Below are 22466 nucleotides of genomic sequence, written 5' to 3' on the forward strand. Positions count from 1 at the left end.
AGTACTGTACAAATGTCTAAAGAACAAACTCTAAAGAGGATTGTTGGGAAACTCATACTCCAGTTGACAACACAGTAGCAAGATAAGAACAATCGTGTTTTGACAAGCCTTAATAGGGGACGCACTGCAGAAAAAGAAAAGAGGGCGGTCTTCAGGGAAAATCTATACCAGAAGAAGAGAAAAAGCAATCTGTTGTCTTTCTGTATAATATTTCATAGTTGTACCAGTGATTGCATAAATTGCACACTGTCATGGGAATATTGTCTGCAGGCAAAGGAAAACAAAAGGACAAGAAGAGCAAGACTGTCTTCCTGTCCAGGGCTATGTCTACACTAGAGGGTTTTGTCAGCCAAACAGCAAAACACCCTGCTCTGGAGGCTTTTCCCCCAACTATTCCCATAGTGGCCAGGAGTGGTGCCTAGGAGCAGCAGAGAGAGTGAGGCTAGTGCAGAACACATGTGCCTCAGGGAGTGGGATGTCAAGTAAGCACCCTTCCCCTCCCCCATTCTATGGTCTGAAAAATTCCTTTAGATGTCATACCCCGCATCCCAGGGTAACCAAGAAAAGATTGTAGTATCTCAGCGATGCAGAGCGATGCAGGGTGTATGAAACAGATTGAGTGCTCAGTCCCTCAGTTTTCTCCCCTAAAGGAGGAGATGCTTACTCATTTCATAGCAGCGAGGAGAGAAAATGATTTGCAAAGTGGTTTGAAATCACAGAACTGCAAAGCTGTTGTCCCTTTAAATGCACTAGGTATAAACCACTAGGTGTTATAGTGCAAACCCAGGGGACAGCTAACCAAAGGGAGCCACTGAAGAACAATAGCATACTGAGGAGGCAGAGTAACTTCCAAAGTAGATCATGAAACTGAAAACAAAAGGGACCTTGTAGTACTCAAACTTTTTTTTTTCCCTAAAAGAAACTCCAAAAAAACAAAACCAAAAAACAAACAAAAAAGAAAATCAAAACACACTTTTGCGATTGGCGAGATGGACGGATTGGCTCTTTGTCAAAATGGAGATCTAGCTGAGAACACCTCATCTCTGGCCTAAGTGACCATCTGCCATTTCAGAGAGCAAAGGAATTAGGACTATGAAGAGCTGGTTTCTGTTTCTATCTCAGACAATTATTTCCTTTGAGACTCAGGGCTCTTGACATAAATAGAGAGGGGGATGTCATACTTCAGAACACCAAAGGCTCCCTCTCCCTCTAGCCGGGGAGGAAATATGCCAATGTCTCCAGCCTGGGAAAGTAAGATGATCAATAAAGAGGATCCTGACTAAACTGCTTTCAGACCCTTTACACTTGAATTTCTCTTGTTTTGTTCCCTGGGAGCTAGTATAGTAGTTCTGCTTCACAGGGAAAGATTCAACACCCAGTTCCTGAGACATAGGGTATCGATACGGGAATATGACCGAAGCACACACTTCTGTAGGTATTCCGGGTTGCTATATGGTACCTTGGGGTCCACTGCAGACCCACAAGCCAGATCAACTCTGGAAATCCCAGAACCTCCTAAAGTGCAATGATGATTTAAAAAAATTAAAAAAAGAGCAAACAGCCCTTTTCAATACTCCCCTGACTCTTCTGCACATCCTGAAAGTGATATGATACCCTTGATCCATTTTCAGATCTTTGACATCCATCAGGAAAGTAGTTGAAGTTTTTAACAGCTTTGAAAATACAGTAGACCCCCAACTTACATGATTTTGACTTGCACATTTCTTGGACTAATGAGTGTCAAAATCAACCAGCAAGTGTCGGGGAGCTGGGAACCAGGCGGCAGCCCAGCCCTTGCACTCTCAGCTCCCAGCAACAGTGCCTGGCTCCCCCTTGCTTGCAGGAGCTGAAAAACTGACCAGTGCTGCCGCACCAGTCAGTTTTCTGACTCCCGTGAGTGGCTGGGAGCTGGGTGTAGCAGCGGCAGCCAATTTCTGGCTCCCCGCCATTTGCAGGAGCTGGAAAACTGCCCAGCGCTGCTGTGCCTGGCTCTGGGCTCCCTGACACTCACAGGATTAGGGAGCCAGGTGCAGCCCATCCTGACTTATGCAAAATGTGACTTACATGGTTGTCTGGGAACGCAACCTACGTGTTATTTTGGGGGTCTACTGTATAAAGCATTATACAGACATATTGTTCTCCACCAATTCTGGACAACTGTGCAGAGATAATCTTTGTCTAACCAATAAATCAATTTCCTACCAATCATTGCAGAATGATAAATTGGACATTGGCAGATCTTCAACCTCAGATTATATAAATCAGGCACAAGCCATAGATTGTAATTTTAAACTTAGATGTAGTACGTGTGTGTGTGTGTGTAATTCCATCAGATGGACCCAATCCACATAATTTTAGGTTTTTAGAACAAACACTTCTCTTGACATGAAATTTCTGAGAAATGTAAAGAGGTTGGGATGAAATAATAAAGGCTAAATGAGAAATTTTCTTTGAAGTCTCTGAGAAAGCAAGTGGGAAAAACTTGCCAGTGTTGCTTCTAAAATGAAATTGGTGCTCTCTCACCAGTCAAGCAGATGAAATGTATGCTCCAAGCTGTTGTACGTCAGCACAAATAATATATATTGCACAGCATAAAAGGCTGCAACATAAATTTGAAGATATATGGGACTCTCTCTTATAGGTAGGTCAAACTTTTCCTTCAAGCAGATAATTACATACTTAGGGTGAGTAAATCTTATTAGCCTCTTTCCACCTTATCTTTTCTCATGAGAAACTGGTGGTGGATGTCACTGCATTGCATGCTGGGTATGGATATCTTTATTCAGTCCTATTCTGACCAGCATAATCATTCTACAGTATGAGTGTAGTTTTATACAAATAGATCATATCAGCGAACAGTCTAAACCAGAACCCCAAATCTGTCCCACCCTCATCCTATGCCAGTGAAGGTGATGTACGAAATCCATGCAGTCCATTCAGAGCCTCCCTGATTGCAGGGGGACCATGACTATTTTAACATGAACAATCTTACCTTAAATGTTTTGAACTACTAATAAATTGATAGAGTATTTACATAAAGTCACGTTGGAATAAAGAATAAGCCTACTTACCATGGTGTCCTCTGTGTGGGAAGAAAGGGGAAGAGTCTTTCATGATCCAAGTTAAATTCCATACAGAAAAATCAGGGAGAGAAGGAATATTTGTGGGAGATGCCAAAGTGTTCACACCTTTAAATAAAAGAAAAGAATAAATGCAAATAAATATAAATGATGGGCTGAAGGATCCTAAAGTGTTTTATAGACTATGGCTACGTCTACACTAGGAGTTTTGTAGACAAAATTGGGTTTTGTCAACAAAATTCACAGAGCATCTACATGGAAAATGTGTTTTGCGGACAGAAGCTGTCAACAAAAAAAACTGTGTAGATGCTCCCAGGGGCCCTTCTGTCAACAGAGCAGATCAAAAGATCAATCCATTTTTATATGCAGACGCGATCTGTCAACAGAAATTTTGTCGGAACATCTCTTCCAACAGGAACTTCTGTAGATAGGTGCTTCTAGTATAGATGTAGCCTTAATGTAATAGATACTGAAATGCAGCTACTTTTTGGGTACAGCACAGAAACAGTTTAATAGTAAAACTACAGCACTAATCCGCTGTTTATGACAGGACATAGCCAATTGAAACTGAAAATTCAATTAGATACAGTTATGTTTCAATCCCTGGCAGGTTCACAGTAGGATTTAACAGCTGAGTGTCCCTTACCCATGAATGTGCACAAGGAGAATGAGAATAAACTGTTCCATAAATGAAAAATTAGTATCGTTATTCAACAGAATTGTCAACACCAACGCTCTCTGTGTTTCCAAGCTTTGCTTTGACCTGAGTGTGCTTTAAACTGGTATGTTTTTATTTTGGCACCTGAAATACAGCACATAAAGGCAGGCAAACTGATGCTCTGCCAAGTTTCTGTTGCATAAATTAAAATGTTTGAAATGAGCCTTCAGTAATATAGTCTGGTCACAACAAACAAGAATGGGCTATGAGAAATAGTGCCTGAATTATAATGTGACAGGTATACTAGAGTTCCTGGTACATGGAGATGTGTCAATTCTAGGAATTCAGTTTCCTAGTCAAATTCATAAGTTTTCTGAAAATTGCAGTGACTTGATCTCACTGACACTGGTACAAAATGGGAGCATATGCAAGAGGAGAATCAAGTACTAATCTTCCTTGGTAAATTTAACCCTAGTGATTGCAACACAATTACATTCAGGCTATAAATTGGCTCTAATACAGTATTGTATCACTCATTCCAGAATTGTAAATGAAGTTTAGTTTCCTTGATACCTTAACTATGTATTTGACCCTTTGCCAGTTTAGGATAACATAACTAGATAGTATATTATTGGACAAAATTTAGCAACATAGGTCTGATCCACTCTGGCAATGTCTATGTACCATGAAGTCTAGTAACCCACCTTAAATTGCAAATAAAGGAGTAATATTCTCAGCATAATAGTCAACTCTGCAATGACTTAGCTGGGTGGAGAGTGTGTCTCGGGTTAGGTCTACAGTATGAATGTAGTGGAAATAGGTCATACCAGTACACAGTAGTTTGATTTATGCCCTTCATTGACTTGATCATGGTGGTAATCTCAGATTTTAGGGATTTCATCACAAGTCTATCTGTTGTGAAGTCTGACTATTCAACAATTTTACTGTCATTGGACTAGTATTGCTGGGTTTAAAAGAAAAAGTAATAAACTGATCAAATGAAGTTCTTGAAGTTGCTGATTCCACTATACAAACAGCCAAAATATAAGTATAATAAAGCATGTGTCACTTAATCTGGGATGGGTGACCAGTGGCAATACTCCTGTTGCATAAAGGGATAAGCATACATCGACTCTACAGAATGTGAAAAGATTCGACATTCCAATTCCAAACAGTCTGCTTCTTAAGGACAGACTCTTGAGACCTCAATATCTAAAAGCCCTGAATAAACATAATTTTCATATATATGAAATATGTAGACAAACAGAACACTGTCTGTTAATGTCTTTAAACTCTCAGAATGCTCCTATGTAGATCCGAAATTTGTAGCTGGCCTCCATTTCTCTCTCTCTCTCTCTCTCTCTCTCTCTCTCTCTCTATCCCCTCCCCCCACACAATCCTTTTAACATGAAGATCACTCAAATGCATTTGCTACCAGCAGATTCAGTTAAAAAAAAAAAGGCAGAGTTAAATCACTGTTATCATCCTGACCTACCTCACTTGCCATACCATACCTGAGGAATCCAAAATTGCCCTGCCCACTTTCCCAGACTCCCACATTCACAACAACCTCCCTGTCACTTATAACCCATCGTTGCATATATCCCCTTCTTCAGATTCATGTCACACTAACTCCAACCTCACTTAGCGTGAAATAAATCTTTCTAATGTGCTTTTAGTACAAAAAGTGTTCAATGGAGTTTCTTCTCTCCATATTTTAGAGTCAGAATTAAAGCTGTAGCTGGGCAGGGCTAGATGACACTTTGTAGTAAATGTAACTCAGCCCTGCCTACACTAGCTCTTCTACTATTGCTAACGTTGAGGAGAGTTACAAAGGTAGTACAGGCTGAGATTTTCCAAAAAATCGTAATGTACATGCAGCCTTGAGATTCAGTTAACTGATCTTACTCTAATTATGGTTTTACTTCCCTGTTCTCTTTATAATCCTGTAATTTGATCACAAGGTCTTTATTTGAATTATTTGCCATAGAATCTTCTTGCCTCGGCACTATCAGAAGTTATGAATCCTTCCCAATTAAGTCATTTTCAAAGATGATGGTCATAAGGACTGTGTATAGACAAGAGGTCATGCTCCTCAATGAGGAATTAATTATTTTATTTCACGTAAGAATCATGGGTCAGGAGAAAGAAAGGCCTTTGCTCTTCCACTTTATTGCACTACCAAGATATTTCATGTTCTGAAAGATAATTACAATAGGACCTACAAATCAAATAAATTCCTCACACTTTTACGAGTCTCTTGAGAATGTTCCAAAGATAAATTATGTTCCTGTCATTTTACAGAACAAAATATTTTTGCTTCCTAAGGGAGCAGAATCTGAGCCAAAATGCATCCAGGACTCTTCCTCTAATTCTTACAGAGTATGTGAACTATTCTTTCTGGTTCCTTGTCCCATGGTGCTTTATCACTTTTGTCCAGCAAGACTAACCTTCTAATTAAATAAATGAATTAGCAACCAGAAGCTGACAGCTCCATTTTTAATAACCAGAAATTTAGTAGGATATAATAAACTATGGAGAGGAGGCACATGTCAGTACAGAGATTTAAACATTCAGATACTTCATTTGCATTTTGGCCATCTAACGTTTTTACCTAAATGATCTTTCAGGACCAAATTCTAACTTTGGACACTTGAAGGACCATAAGCTAAATATGAGTCAGTATGACACTGTAGCAAAGAAAGCAAACATGATTCTGGGATGCATTAACAGGAGTGTTGTGAGCAAGACATGAGAAGTCATTCTTCTGCTCTACTCTGCGCTTATTAGGTCTCCAGTGGAGAACTGTGTCCAGTTCTGGGCACCACATTTCAAGAAAGATGTGGAGAAACTGGAGAAGGTCCAGAGAAGAGCCACAAGAATGATTAAAAGTCTATAGAACATGAGCTATGAGGGAAAACTCAAAGAATTGGGCTTGTTTAGTTTAGAAAAGGGAAGACTAGAGGGGACATGATAGTGGTTTTCAAGTATCTAAAAGAGTGTTACAAGGAGGAGGGAGTAAAATTGTTCTTGTTGACCTTGGAGGATAGGACAAAAAGCAACGCATTTAAATTGCAGCAGGGGAAGTTTAGGTTGGACACTAGAAAAATCTTCTTAACTGTAAGGGTTGTTAAATATTGGAATAAATTGCATAAAGAGGTTATGGAATCTCCGTCACTGGAGATATTTAAGAGCAGGTTAGACGGACACCGATCAGGGATGGTCTAGAGACTCTAAACAGTGCTTGGTCCTTCTGTGAGGTCAGGGGACTGTACTTGAGGACCTCTGCAGGTCCCTTCCAGTTCTAGTGTTCTATGATTTTGAGGAAACTTGAATTTCATTCAGCAAATGATGTCTGGATTAAAAAGGGTTGCAGTTCACGGGTATTGAAGTCGAGACATGATCATATACAGCCATATGCAATGATACATACACTATATGTGGAACACACACACATACAGGATGGGAGATTGCTGATCAAAATTACCCTATTTTTTTTTTTAAATGAAAATGGCTTTTAACATATGGTTTCTAATTTTCTACTTCAATAAAAAAATTAAAACTTCATATTTCATTTTTGTTTTTCTTCCCCCTCTAACAAACATACTTGTTCTCTCCCTTCCTCCCTACTGCCCCCCATTTTAGAAAGGAGATGGTGGTATAAAACAAGTAAATGCATTGTAACAAAGGGGAGGGGGTGAGTTATCAAAGCCAGAAAAGTGTAATGTTTCTTTAATGTTTAAAGACACAAAACTCTTGAATGTTTATGAAAACATCTGTGCTAATTTTTGATCAGTGCACTCTTTTACACACACTCTTAGTAGAAGTCTCAGCGCTGTACACCATATTCCAAATGTGGTTCCACCAGTGTCTTTTACAATGGTTGTAAAGGAATTTTTCTGCCCTGGCCAGACTGGAAGTGACCTTCTACAATGGCATTAGTACTTCTCTGTCTTTCCTGGAAATACCTCACCAAGTATCTCCTGAGATCACATCTGCCTTTTTCGCAGTCACACTGGTGGCTCGGTTACCCTGTGATTGACCCCGTGTCCTGTGTCATTTACAACTAATGATTCCCCAATCTGTAGAACAAATGATCACACCGAATGCATGCACATTGCACTTCGTACCACAAAGTTACATTCAGTTTCTCACTCCAGTCTTCGGGTCATCCAGACTTTCTATATAATACTTCCATCTTCCTCCGTACTGATGGTACCTCCCCATTTTGTACCATCAGCAAATTTCATTAGCACAGTTCTACTTATTCTTGCCAAGGCGCTTAATAAATATATTCAATAAGTTTGATGTTAAGATTGATACTTAGAGAGACTACAGTCACAACCACCTTTTCATTTTCCCCTACAACCCATTGCTTTCTCCCATTTAGCCAGTTCCCTTCCTACCTTACAATTCTTGTACTAGTCCCCACTTCTCTAATTTAACTAATTATTTCCCACTTCAAATGTTTTATGGAAGTCTAAGTACATGAAATTTAATGTGTTTTGCTGATTTCAAATCAATTTTCTCAAAAATGGTAATCAAGATAATCTGACATGATCTACTTTCAGTAAACCCAGGTCACATTAATTCCCTTTTACCATTTACTTCCATGAATTTAATCCTCCTTTCTTTCACAATACATTCTAAAGCCTTGCATACTACTAAAGTCAGAGCAGCTGGTCCCTAATCATTGCTTGATCAGCCCCACCAAGGCCCCCAACATTAGCTTTTCTCCAGTTATATGGAACTACTCCTTAACAAATAGATTAGAAATCATTACTGCCAGATTAGCAATCTCATGAGGCAGTTATTTCAATATTCTGGGAAGGAAATTATTCCCTTTCCCCCAGTTTGAGTGCATTAAACTCTTTCCCCGTGCCCACCATTTTAGATGTGGCGATTTCTGTTTTTATACACTCTGTTCAATCAGACTACATCTACACTAAGAAAAATCTTCAAAATAGTCATGCAAATGGACATTTCAAAGATTACTAATGAGGAGCTGAAATGCGTATTCAGTGCCTGATTAGCATGCCGCCAGCCGCAGCTCTTCGAAATTGCCGTGTTTCATTCCCACGGGGGTCCTTTTTGAGAGGACTCCACCAACTTCGAAATCAGCTGATAGGAATAAGGGAATTTCAAAGTTGGTGGGATCCTTTTCAAAAGGACCCCCATCTAGACAAGCCATGAGGGAGCAAAATGCAGAAATTTTGAAGAGCTGCAGCTGGTGGCATGCTAATGAGGCGCTGAATATGCATTCAGCACCTCATTAGTAATCTTCAAAATGGCCATTTTGCATGGCCATTACGAAGTTTTGTGCTAGTGTGGACACGGCCTCAGTCTTTCTGACTTTGTGCCCATGTTCCATACTATCATCCTTAGAAAACTAAAAGTATTAAATTTGGGATATGAGCTTTAACTAGATTATTTTTAATCTCCTTGCCATTTATCCTACATAGCAGCCCATGCTCATCCTTCCTTATTCACTCTGTATTAATTTAAACTGAAAAGCCTATAATTTTAATTTCCTTGGGAAGAGCTAATTCCACTTGATTTTGCAAATTCTCACTTTATCCTCACATTTTCTAGTTTTCAAGGAATAGCTTTCTTTGCTCATGAAGCCTTTTTCCAGTCACCACAGGTTCTGTGCTTATTCCTAATAATCCTTCTGAGGTCAGGGTTATTCATACAGTTGGGTCTGGGTTTCCCCATGTTTTTCTCTTCTCTTGGGATGTAAATTTCAGACAGTTTTTATATTGATGATTGCAAGAAATTCCAAGCTTTGTCCACATTTAAATTCTTGAGTTTTCCTGTCCAAGATTACTTCTTTAACTAATTCCCTTAGTTTCCCAAAATACGCCCTTTGGGAATACAACAAAATTATTCACATTAGCATGAAAAGAGAAGATGACTTTGGTTGTCTACACAATTCTGTTTTCCACGTGATTTATCACAATAACGTTTGCAGAAAGTGAAAGTCTTACAATTGTACACTTGCAAAGAGATTTATTTTTATCTACATAGTTCTTCCTAATTATCACATTGTCACCTTGAAATCTAATTTTCCTCCCTCTCTTGATAAACTTTTCAGTCATCCATAAAAGTTGAGAATATCATGAGATCAAGGTGACGAATCACACGCTGTAAACAGTAACAGAGAGGAAGCCGTGCAAGTCTATACACTATCAAAACAAAAAGCAGTCAAGTAGCACTTTAAAGACTAGCAAAATAGTTTATTAGGTGAGCTTTCGTGGGACAGACCCACTTCTTCAGACCATAGCCAGATCAGAACAGACTCAATATTTAAGGCACAGAGAACCAAAAACGGTAAGCAAGGAGGACAAATCACAAAAAGATAATCAAGGTGAGCAAATCAGAGAGTGGAGGGGTGGGAGGGAAGGTCAAGAATTAGATTGAGCCAAGTATGCAGACGAGCCCCTATAGTGACTCGATCTAATTCTTGACCCTCCCCCCCACCCCTCCACGCTCTGATTTGCTCACCTTGATTATCTTTTTGTGATTTGTCCTCCTTGCTTACCGTTTTTGGTTCTCTGTGCCTTAAATATTGAGTCTGTTCTGGTCTGGCTATGGTCTGAAGAAGTGGGTCTGTCCCACGAAAGCTCACCTAATAAACTATTTTGCGAGTCTTTAAAGTGCTACTTGACTGCTTTTTGTTTTGACACTATGAACAGTAATATATAGTCAAAATGAGAAGAGCAAGAACAACCTGTAGATTGAAATATATTCATACAAGTCATCCGTCAAACCATTCTGCATGGCAAACAAAATAATTAAACTCACGATTTGTTTGTAGTTAAATCACCAAACAAGAAAAAGTACACAACCCTTAAGATAAATGATTTGCTCTGAACAGTTGGCCAGCACTACTTCCACCCACGGATGGGTGTAACACCAGTTAGGAAAGATTTATTCCTTAATTTCACAAGCCTCTTTAAAGTGGAAAAAAAATGTACAGTGACAGCCTGTCAGTTCATCTTTTTCAATTGGAAAACATGTTTAATAATGGATTATGTTATAATGATTTTGTGTCACACTCTACAAGAGTGACATGCACAAACAAACAGCACGTTGCATGTCAAATAATATGTGCTTGATTGGTGTTGAAAAGAAGGAATGTGCAAGGAGCATTTAGTGGGTGGCAGCAGATGCCTGCAGATTTTGGGAGTTCACTAGAACATACTGAATGAAGCACACGCAATGAGACAATATTGACTGACAACCATAAACTGATGAGAAACCTGGGAATAGTTGATACATCTTATTAAGGATAGATTGTTAAATTAACTGCTTGTAACACTACAAAGATATCATACCTCTCATCCCTTAAATGTTGATTTTTTGTTGTTGTTTTTTTCACTTCTCAGGAGGGCTGATGAAAAACTTTTGTATCGAAAAGAAATTTTAACAGAAAATTTAGATTTTGATAACACAAGGTTTTGACAAAAAGTGCCACTTTTCATACAAGCATTTGTTTTTCATTGAAAAACCAAAACACCCCAAAACTGAAATATTTTATTTTGCAAATACTGCCATGACACCTCCTGGTACGATGACCACATCGCTCTATGGCAAATATGGGACACTGGCCTCTGGGAATGGGAGGCTGCTGCCCCAGAGTGAGGCACCAGGAATGGGGGCTCCACAGCCTCCCAATAGGGGGAGCAGGGGATGGGGGCTCCACATCCTTTGGGTAGGGGATGCCAAGAATAGGGGCTCTGCAGCCTCCTGGCAGTGGGAGTGGGAAACAAGGCAGCTACCTGAGGAGAAACTTCCCTAACGGGGAAAGCTGCCACCCCAAGATACTGGGTGCTGGGGAACAGGTGCCCTGCACAATATTGGACAATTTGCCCATTTTCTTTAAAAATAAAAGTCAGCTTAAATAAAGGGACTGTCCTGGTAAAAATGGGACAGACGGTCACCCTCCCTCATGGGCTTTGTAGCTTTTGTCGTCTCAGATCCTCATTATCTGGTATGGCCCAGGGTCTCCTGATGCATTTCCAACGGAGGCCATAGTGCATTGTGGGTGGGTGGAGTCCAATCAAGAAGCTTGGGCTACAGAAGAGAATGTGAGCACAAGGCAGCTGAATTACAATTCTCAAGAAGAATTGTGGCAATGTTTCCAAATCAAAATGTTTTGAGAATTGTCTGATTTTTTTTTTTTTTCCAATTTCTGCCTCCCATGTCCACAAAGAATATCTCCATCTAAAATTTCAGAAATTCGTTTTGTTTCTTTGAGTTTTGGAGGATTATTTTGTTCTCAAACAGCTCTGCTTGATAGCCTCTAGCTTAAGAATTATTTGGAATGGAGTCTGTCTTCTTCCAAGTGGAAAACAACTTGTGCATTGTTAGGTGCTACCAAAAATAAACTAGTGGACATGCATCCTACCCAGCTCTCTCTAAGAATGACTTAGAATATAATACCATATTCTGAGTTGGTCCAAATCGACATAGCTCCAATGATGTTCATTGGTTTTTGCTAACTGTGAATTTTTTTCATAACACGTCTGGGAAGTGGTCATGGAATATAGATACTTACAACAGTGAGTCATATCCACTAGGGTAGCAGTTGCTGAAAATAGTTCCCATTTCACATTTGTCAGCTGGTCTTTTTAAATAAAATGATCACCTCTATGCATTTGCTGCTGGAGAAAGGTTCATATCTAACACCTTTTTTGATGATCTCAGGAGAAAGGCCAAGCACTGAATGATGAAGACTGAAGACCTCTGCTAACTGAAATTTATCCTCCGGTTGGATATTGAAATACACTGACAGGGCAATGTTGGAAACTTGCACCCCTGTTGACTACTTTGTACCTGCTCAATATGCATATTTGTTGATTTTTGACAACTCTTGTGGGGAGAAATCCCATGAAAGCCAAGCTTAAAGTTTCTAAATTAGGAAGAAGTAACCCAGGGGTGTGCGAAGTGCGGGGTTGGCCCCCTCAGGGAGGAGTGAAATTTCATAAGTGGGATATGAGTAGGATTGGCTGCTGAGTCTCTGGCTCCTCCATCTCATTAAAAATGTTGAAATATGTTACTCTTTCTATGAATGTGTATTCACATTTATATACCATTAATAACGTTTTTATATTCTACTTATTTTCTTACATGTGACAAATGGGTTTTGGTTTTTCATATGACCATAACTAAAATTTCCATCAGGCTGGATTACATCATACAAGTTGGGGCGTGGTCCTGGTTAATTGCAGGGGTGAAAATTTGGGCCTGATGTAAAAATTTTGCTCACCCCTAAACCCTTTGCACTAGTTTTTAGATGATATGCAAAAGTAGTTCTGATGTTGGGCTGTTACTCTACATGGGCAAAGTGGTGATTGGTTTAAAAAAAGAAAAAGGGAATTGCCTTATTAACTGAAAATGATGCAAGCCCAACCTTTAAAACACATAAGGGGAAATCTTGGCTTCATTGCATTCAAAGGGAGCTTTACCCGACTTCAATGGAGCCAGGTTTTTTCACCCATAAATTTGTAGTCTGATACAGAGGTCAAAGAAACATTAAGTTTTCCATGAGCACCTGTGGTTTTGGTTTCTTACAGGAACTGCCCAGCATCTTGGGATTCTTACACCATGCCATGCCGAAGGAACTTAAGCACATTCATTGTTTTACATGATTAAAAAATAAATAAATAAATACTGTACTAATGTCACCAACCCCTTTTTTTTAAAAGGAGACTTTATTACACTTAATCTGTTACTGTGTTACCCATCGTTATCTAAACTGAGCACAAAACGAATCACTAAGAATAAAGATAGTGTTAATGTATCAGTTTTGCAGATGGGGAAACAGACTGGAGATTAACCGATCACACAGGAAATCTGCAGCTGAGTTGGGAATAAAACCAAATTTTCTGAATGCCAGTTCAGTGTTTTAACCATACAACTATACTTTCTTTACTCTGTTGCTAATATTGTTGAAGGAAAGTACTGGAAAAAAATTTAAAGCTTCATTACTTATACTGTTCATTTACTTTTGTTTGCAATCAGCTTCACCCTCAGGTCTCAAGTAGCTGAATGAAACAACAGTGTTTGGGTTACAATTAGCACAGAGAAATTTTGGTTTGACTTGTATACTTGATTTTCTTGGGATCAGTTACGTATTCTGGGCATGAAATTTACTATACTATATCTGTTGGGGAAAAATGCACAGAATAAAATAGTCTGGCAGCTTTGAGGGTTCTGGAACCATTCTGCCAGCATAGGGAGAGAGGACTCCAGGTAGTCTGATGGAAAGGAAGTTCTGTACTGTACCTTGCAAATAAATCATTGTGCATACTCCCTAACAACTGCTGTCACCCACAAGGTGGGATAATGATAGAATCACAGAAGTGTAGGACTGGAAGAGACCCCCATAGGTCATCAAGGACACTCAAGGCAGGCTTAAGTACATTAATATAATGGAGAATTAAACAAATCTCTTGCCAAGACCCCATATCCCGTTGGACATGTATAAGCTTCTCAATGCAGACTAATATTTTATCCCCATCTACACTGTCATCCATTAACAGCTTAATGTACAACCCACTGATACCAATGGGAGTTCTTCTAACTCAGTAGTGCCAACAGCCACCACGGGCTTTGAGGCAAGGTGGGAGGGGGACCCGGCTCCATGCCCCTGGAAGGGGAGGGGCCAAGAGCAGTCAGTTCTCAGTCTCACCTGGACCACAGCACTGGGCGCCCCCCACACTCCCTCACAACGGCTCGCAGCTGAAGCAGCACTGCCATGGCACTTCAAAAGGAGCCCAGAGCTCCAGGCATGGCTGCTACAATATAAGTGTCTCCCTGACACACCACCTCCAGTCAACGGGCCTGTTCCAGTTGATTTCAGAGCGGGCACTGGGTAAGATGCTCTTGGATTTGGCATTTATAAAGCTTTTCATTGGCAATCTCAAAACACTTCCCATGTTAGCCAAGTGAACTGTTCTCTCTGGCTGCGTCTACACGTGCCGGCTACTTCAAAGTAGAGGCGCCAACTTCAAAATAGCGCCCATCACGGCTACACGTGTTGGGCGCCATTTCGAAGTTGAAATCGACGTTAGGCGGCGAGACGAAGTCGCTAACACCATGAGGGGATGGGAATAGCGCCCTACTTCGAAGTTGAACGTCGAAGTAGGGCACGTGTAGACGATCCGCGTCCCGCAACATCGAAATAGCGGGGTCCGCCATGGCGGCCATCAGCTGAGGGGTTGAGAGATGCTCTCTCTCCAGTCCCTGTGGGGCTCTATGGCCACTGTGTGCAGCAGCCCTTAGCCCAGGGCTTCTGGCTGCTGCTGCTGCAGCTGGGGATCCGTGCTGCATGTATAGGGTCTGCAACCAGTTGTCGGCTCTGTGGATCTTGTGTTGTTTAGTGCAACTGTGTCTGGGAGGGGCCCTTTAAGGGAGCGGCTTGCTTTTGAGTCCGCCCTGTGACCCTGTCTGCAGCTGTTCCTGGCACCCTTATTTCGATGTGTGCTACTTTGGCGTGTAGACGTTCCCTCGCAGCGCCTATTTCGATGTGGTGCTGCCCAACGTCGAAGCTGAACGTCGACATTGCCAGCCCTGGAGGACGCGTAGACGTTATTCATCGAAATAGACTATTTCGATGTCGCTACATCAAAATAAGCTATTTCGATGTAGCGTGCATGTGTAGACGTAGCCTCAGTCACACAGTCTAGGGCCCCAATCTTTCATTTACTCATGTCTACTCACTTGACTACCTACACGCATAAAGTTACTCATGGATGTGGATATTTACTGCATGGAGACGCAGGCACATAACCTCTAGGAAGATCAAATTAAAAAAAAATCCTACCCATTTTACTAGGCTGGACTTGCAAGGAAACAAAATAGGCATCCTGACAGAGGCTTAGTAAGTCGTCATGTTAGCTGACTTCAAACCTCACAGTGTCTGCATCATTGAAGCAAGCATAGCTACTTCCAAGATTAAAGCTTATTCCTTTCTGGAATCCCTCTCAAAAAAGTCTTTTACCCTTGTTTTGTCTTTTCCTAAAAATTGGCTTAACCTGGTATATCTAGTGAAAAGACAAACAGGCCACACTTGTGAGCACAGTTACCACCAGTGTCTATGCACATGAGTAACAAGCAGTCCTGTAGCATGTTAAAGGCTAACAGATTTATTTATTAGATAATGACCTTTCATGGGTTAGACCTACTTACCCTCAGAATCTCTTTACATAGTAAAGAGATTTGTTTGTTTTTAAAGGTGCTACAGGACTGTTTGCTATTTGTGAAGCTACAGACTACCACCACTGCTGAGTCTAAGCACATGAGGTGTTTGTACACTGAAATGAACAGATGGGTTAATAGAATTTCTATGCAGTTTCTGACGGAGCAAATAAAAATGCATAGTTGCACACATATTTATATACTTGGACCAGGGCCGAGGGGTGGGGTGCAAGAGGGCAGAGTGTTCAAGTGATTTCTTTCCAAAGGTAATGCAACTCCTTTTTGCTAGCATACCAATCCCTACTGCTCCTCTTCCTCAATTTTGAATTTTCCTCAAAACAAAGAACTTAAAGCAGATCACCTGAAAGTGACCGATATGAGAACGCAGCTATTTAAAACAAAAAAAATCAAATATTTTCAGTAAAAATTATAGAAAAATTACTTCCTCACATTGTTTTTTTGGTCAAAAATGGTTTTGATGGACATTTTCTGAGAAGCTGAGAAATCTCAGAGAATTTCAAAGTTGCAAAGGTTCAGAACCCACAAAAGCAGATGCTGATCTGAATCTTTCTGGGAACCAAGAAGAGTTCAGCATCTGTTGCAAGCAAATTCTTATGGGACTTTTTTAGTATTTCTTGTTGCTGATCAAGATAGAAACATAGGAAAGCAAATATTGCCTTTCCCATGACATTTCATCACTTCTTTGGTCTCAGCAGGGAAGGGTTGAATCACAAAAACAGTTTCTAAAATCCCATATTATCCTATATCCACCGTAACTGATATGGATGGACTTTCTCTCCCCCCCAAATACACTTATCCCACCCCCATCTTTCACCCCTCGTACATCTACCTTCATTTGAACCAAACCTGACCTTTTAAAAGTTTCTTTTAATTTAGGCTTAGTGCAATATTACAGTGAGGGGAAAAAGAAAAGATGTCATTTTCCTATACGTGTTTTGTAATTTTTTTTCTTACTTAGTTCTAATACAGAACTTCAGAGAAACTGCAGAAGGTACAGATTTGGTCAGAATGAATGTATGGCTACGTCTACACTAGCATTCCTCTTTTGAAAGAGGCATGCAAATGAGGGAAATCAAAAATGCAAATGAGGCACAGATTTACCTATCTGGCACCTCATTTGCATATTCTTCTTTAGAAAGAGCTTCTTTCTAAAGAAGAAAAGCTGTGTAGACGTGGTTCTTTTGGAAGTAATCCCCATCTTCGAAAGAACCCTTCTTCCTCAAAAAAAAAAAAAAAAAAAAAAAAAAAAAAAAAATATATAGAGGAAGAAGGGTTCTTTCGAAGATGGGGATTACTTCCAAAAGAGCCACGTCTACACAGCTTTTCTTCTTTTGAAAGAAGCTCTTTCTAAAGAAGAATATGCAAATGAGGTGCCAGATAGGTAAATCTGTGCCTCATTTGCATTTTTGATTTCCCTCATTTGCATGCTTCTTTCAAAAAAAGGAATAATAGTGTAAATATAGCCTATGGGAAGAGTCTTCATCCCAGATGATTCATTCAGTACCTAGGCAAATACAGACAGAAAGATTACTTTCCTTCATTATTTTCCTTCCTGAACTCATTTTCAGCAGGTTTCATGTTACTGCTATGCATTTTTCTCTCTTCAGTGTAAGAGCATTCTTTCCTCCACTCTTTTCTTCACCTACTTTATGCGAGAAACATACTTTTCCACAATGCACGCAATCCGTCTTGTGTGCAGAGCACAGGATAATAATCAGAACAGCAATGCATGAGGCATCAGGTATTTATTTACCACTGTGCTCTACTAATCATGGTTGCTAAAGGTGGCTAGGTGCATAGTATTTTTTTAAAACCTCCTAATTCTATACGCCATCCTTTATTATTCTTTATTATTACTACCACCATCATGGAGACAGACAGCAGAAACTGCTTAAAACACATGCGCAAGCTACAGATTACATAGGGAGAACATCTGACCTGCAAAATCTTAATATGGTATTTTTTAGTCCTACCCATACAGATGACTTCAGTTTCTTTTTAAGCACACATTTGAAATTCTTCATTTTCTAAAATAAACCCTAAACCTAAACAAACACACACACGCACACACACAGAGTAGTGAAATAACATACAAAAAGCTGCATTAAGGTGAAGATGTCAAATACACAAAAGCTACAAAACTTGAAATGTCTCCAAGAGATACTATATACAGAATAGTGAAGTCACAATCCATATACTTTAGAAGGCATTCTGGCTCTAGAAATGGTGCACATTTGTAGTACAGGGAATATCTCTGAACCTTGTCATCTACCCAAAATTGGAATGCATTTTTAAAATATACCTATTGTGTTGTGTGAAGGCAGTAATGGTAATGCTCTATAGAATTATATGAAGCACTACATACGCACAACAGAAACAAATTATGATTGCTGGAAGAAACCACAGTTATGAATTTCTTGCCTTTTGTGTATTTAATATAATTTATTTGAAGTATTAGACTTTTCTGTTGAGAAGTACCATTGCAAAAAGATAATGAACTCACAAGATGTTTCTGCAGCAGAGAGAACACAAGCCATTTGTTATAGGTAGGCAAGTTGCATTATTTCTAGAAACAGCAAAAGGATGAGAAGACTATTTCAATCTAAAATCCAGCTGTCTTGGCAGTAACAATAAAAATTCATTCATATCCCATTTACCAGGATGGATGCCAATATACTTATATTGTGTATCTGTACTGCAATATTTTATTTTTTCTTAAGGTAAAGGATATAATCTCTAACTACATCTGTGGGGTATTTAAATATGTGGAAGCTTTTCAGGAGAAAAAAGTTTTGCCAGTGTACTGAAATGAAGGCCATAAAACACTGGAGCAAAATATGAAAAGTTCTTATCTTTACTCAGACAGGCACCTCCAAACTGACTACAAAGGGAAGTTGTAGAAGGAAAAATTACAGTACATTGTCATGTTGTTTTTCAGTTGAAAAAGAAGACAGTGAGGTATTGTCAGATATATTGGAGATACACCTTTTCATAACATGATATAGTTCTGCTCTGTTCAACAACTTTTGTCACAAGATTTCAAGCTCTAACTAATCCTCAATACTTCTGCAAAGCCAGCAGTATAATGTAAAGATACCGCTGCCCTCTACTGCATGGAATCAGAATTGCTCACTTCTGTGATCTGCTGCTATGTTGCTGCTAGCTGATGGAGGTTGTGCTTTAGTTCAAGCAGCAGGGGGCTGTGTTTTGAAGCAGGAGAGAAGATCTCCCCACGTCTGATTAAATGATCTGAGTGATTACAGCGTGCAACACAGTGTCAATGGTGAACTCCTGTGTTGCCAATCATCATCATCATCATCTGTAGAGCCCATAATGTGCTGGAAGTTGTCCACAACCGCCCAAGAAGACAGTCCCTCATAATCCAAGATGACATACCACAAAAAAGATGTGAGAGGGTGGTGGTCACAATGTATACGTTCTAGACATGGGGCAAAGGGTGTATGCTTCAGCGACTGCCTCTGACTTGGACGAACTTTTTATAGTTGAGTCACAATTGTAACAGCATTGGTAGGAAGAGAGAGGTGGTGGAGAACTTATGCAACAAGGGCATATAAGTAAAGCGGGGTAGAGCTGGGTGACAGTTTGTGAGGAGGAATTATTATAGTATTAAATACATTTTACATAGGATAGGGGAACTACGCCATAAAAAGATGGGAGGTTTGCCCAAGTTCCCATGGCAAGTCAGTAAGACAGCTGAGAATAGATGCAAGTATTCTTGCCCCGCCCCTGTTCCTCCAATTTCCTTCTCTGGTCATCCATCCATACCTGTCAGGTGGCTTTAATGTGCCTTACAGAGAAGAAAATCCTGTTACTCCACAATAGAGACAGAAGACGGAAACTGCCTTCACTAGTCAAAAAAATAAATGGCCTTGAAGGAATATTCAGAATGGCAATGACATTTTATTCTGAGCCGTTTCTTTTTCCTGAGTTTATGACGGCCTAAATCCTTTCCTGCATAAGTGAAGTAACTTAGCTCCCTTTTCCCCTCAGACCCTGCGCTGTTCAAAAAGAATTTCCCAAAGTGATTACCTAAAGTTCTGAAAGAGAAATGATTACAAATGGCTCAGTTAACTGCTCCAGACGGCCTCATCAGTCATCATAACGCGGTCTCAGCACAAGTCTCATCAGGACCAGCAACTTGTCATGACAGATGACACCTCTTTAGGAGACTTCCTCCCTTGCTTTTCCCATCTAGCAAACTCTCTAGCCATAAGGTGCTTGCAAATAAAGACCCTTAAGAAAATGATTAGAGCGGAATCATGGTCAGCTGTCAAGAGTGAGTTAGCTAATTGTTTTCTTTTGTGGTACCCTATTTCTGCCTCTTGGAGATTTTTATTTACATGCATGTCCGGCAAAGTAAAGTTTTTTGTTTTTTTCCTTTCAAGGCTATGTCTACACTATGGAAAGAAAGTCATCTGCAGATATGCAATTCTAGCTATGGCAGCTGCGTAGCTAGAATCAATGTATCTGCAATCGACTTACCTGCCCATCCTCACTGAAGAAGGTTGATGGAAAATTTTTTTCCATCCATCTCTCTTACTCCTCACATCTTATGAGGAGTACAGGGGTGACTGCGACACCTGAGAGGTCAATTTCATGTGTCCCTACCCAACAGGCAAAATTTAACCCTGGAAGTTCAGTCCTCAGAGGGTCAATCTTCTGGGGCAATGTAAACATAGCCTAAGATTAATTCATTAATTCAAGTTATGAGTAAAAGTCACTGTGAGTTCACAGACTATAATCATGAGCACCAGAGACATGTCTATTAATAAAATAATTGCTAACTTGTTTATAGTTCAATTGGTAGGGCAAATGACCAGGACTTAGGATACTTAAGTTCTATCCTCAGCTCTCCTACTTTTCTCCAGTGGGATCTTGGACAAGTTATACCATCACTCCATTTCCCATTTTCCCTATTGGTAAAATGGGGATGATATTTACTGTACATTGAGAGCCTAAGATGAAAAGATATAAACGTTTGTTTGTAGAATATTCTAAGATCTCACTACACTAAGCTATCTATTCTGATCTTTCCTGCACTGTTTTCAGCAATATGAAAAAAAAGCCCAGTACCTAATTCTTTGAAATTACTGAACACATTTTACATAAGTATAACCTTGGAGTGGAGGGACTTTACATTTTGTCCCTTGTTTACACTTAAAGTTTAGGTTGAACTCACTATATTACTCAGGAGGGTATTAAAAGTCACATCCTTGATTGCTCTAGTTAAGCTAATCCAACACATCGACATCAATGGAAGTTGACCTAGCTACCACCACTCGGGGAAGTAGATTACACAAATCAACAAAAAACTCCTTTATTTTAATGTAGCAAACATCTATGTCTCTTCTACTATAGATCTGACTGCAGCTGTGCATCTATTATTGACCACCTCCTACTCTTTGAAATGCATGCTATTTGGACAGCTGTGTAGGAACCAGAAGTTCCATTTTGTGGGAAATTCTGTGGTTTCTAAATTTGCTTCTGTTGGTGTAAGTGGTTTCCCCTGATGGCAGGGCTGCCTATTGGCCAGGCCCTTTGCGGCGCCTAGGGTCCTGGGGTGTAGGTCTGCAGCCCATCCCTAAGTGCTGTGGTCTTAGTTTGGGGTGTGACCCTCAGTCTAGCTTTCCCTCCCCAGTGGGGGTGTTCTCTGGAGCTCTTCCCACTCTCTGCCTCGGGAAGGGTTCGGAGGCTCCTTCCTCCAATGACTTGGTAGCAGCTCTGACTAAGGGCCTGCATGTGCCACAGCCAGCTACTGCCCCTTGTTTGGTCAGCCCTGAACTGGGCTAGCTTCTCATCTTTTATACTGCCTCCAAGCCTGACACTGTCTGCAGGTGAACTGGGGTGGGGCTAATTAGGCAAACAGGCCCTGTTTAACCCCTCCCTTGTCCAGCCTTCCTCTCACTCCCTTACAGTTGGGAATCAAAAAGAAAACAGATATTAAAATTTCCTGCAAAACAAGATTTTCAACAAAAACTTCATGAGCCAACTGAAACATTGTTTAAAAAAATATTAAAACATTTCATTGGGATTTTGACTTTTAAAACTTGTATATATTTTAATATGTAATACAAAATGAATTTCATAATGCTGTAAACATTGCATTAGTGTAAAGATCTGCATGTGTCATTTTCCAAAGTTAAATTTTGTTACAATTGGCACATTCCTGTAGAAAACGTCCATCTTGATTAAAGATACCATCAGAACACTTTTGACCATCTCTAATAGGATTTCCATGTTCTACAATTACCTAAGCCACAACTCTTGGGACTGGATTTCCAGTGTCAATATTCACAACTAGCATTTCCCAAACAGTCACTTAGCATTAGTTGTTTTGGATCACATCCCTACTAATAATCTTGATCCCCCAAAGTTATTAGCAAAAGTGAGCATCAAGAGGCAAGCAAAAACAGCCAGAGAATTCACCTAAAAATTCAGACAAAGACTACACTATTAGCTACAGACTGCACATGAAAAAATTG

At 40.0% G+C, this 22466-nt stretch overlaps 1 protein-coding gene across 1 annotated transcript in view; it reads right to left on the bottom strand.

The window, feature by feature from the left end:
• Window positions 1-22466, bottom strand: part of ALK (ALK receptor tyrosine kinase) — a 562657-nt gene that overhangs the window by 422794 nt on the left and 117397 nt on the right. The window contains exon 2 of the mRNA XM_074989826.1: window positions 3072-3188. Within this exon, the coding sequence (XP_074845927.1) occupies window positions 3072-3188 (117 nt within the window). The remainder of the gene's footprint in view (window positions 1-3071; window positions 3189-22466) is intronic.

The sequence above is a fragment of the Carettochelys insculpta genome, chromosome 3 (assembly GCF_033958435.1).
Source record: "Carettochelys insculpta isolate YL-2023 chromosome 3, ASM3395843v1, whole genome shotgun sequence".
Lineage (NCBI taxonomy): Eukaryota > Metazoa > Chordata > Testudines > Carettochelyidae > Carettochelys > Carettochelys insculpta.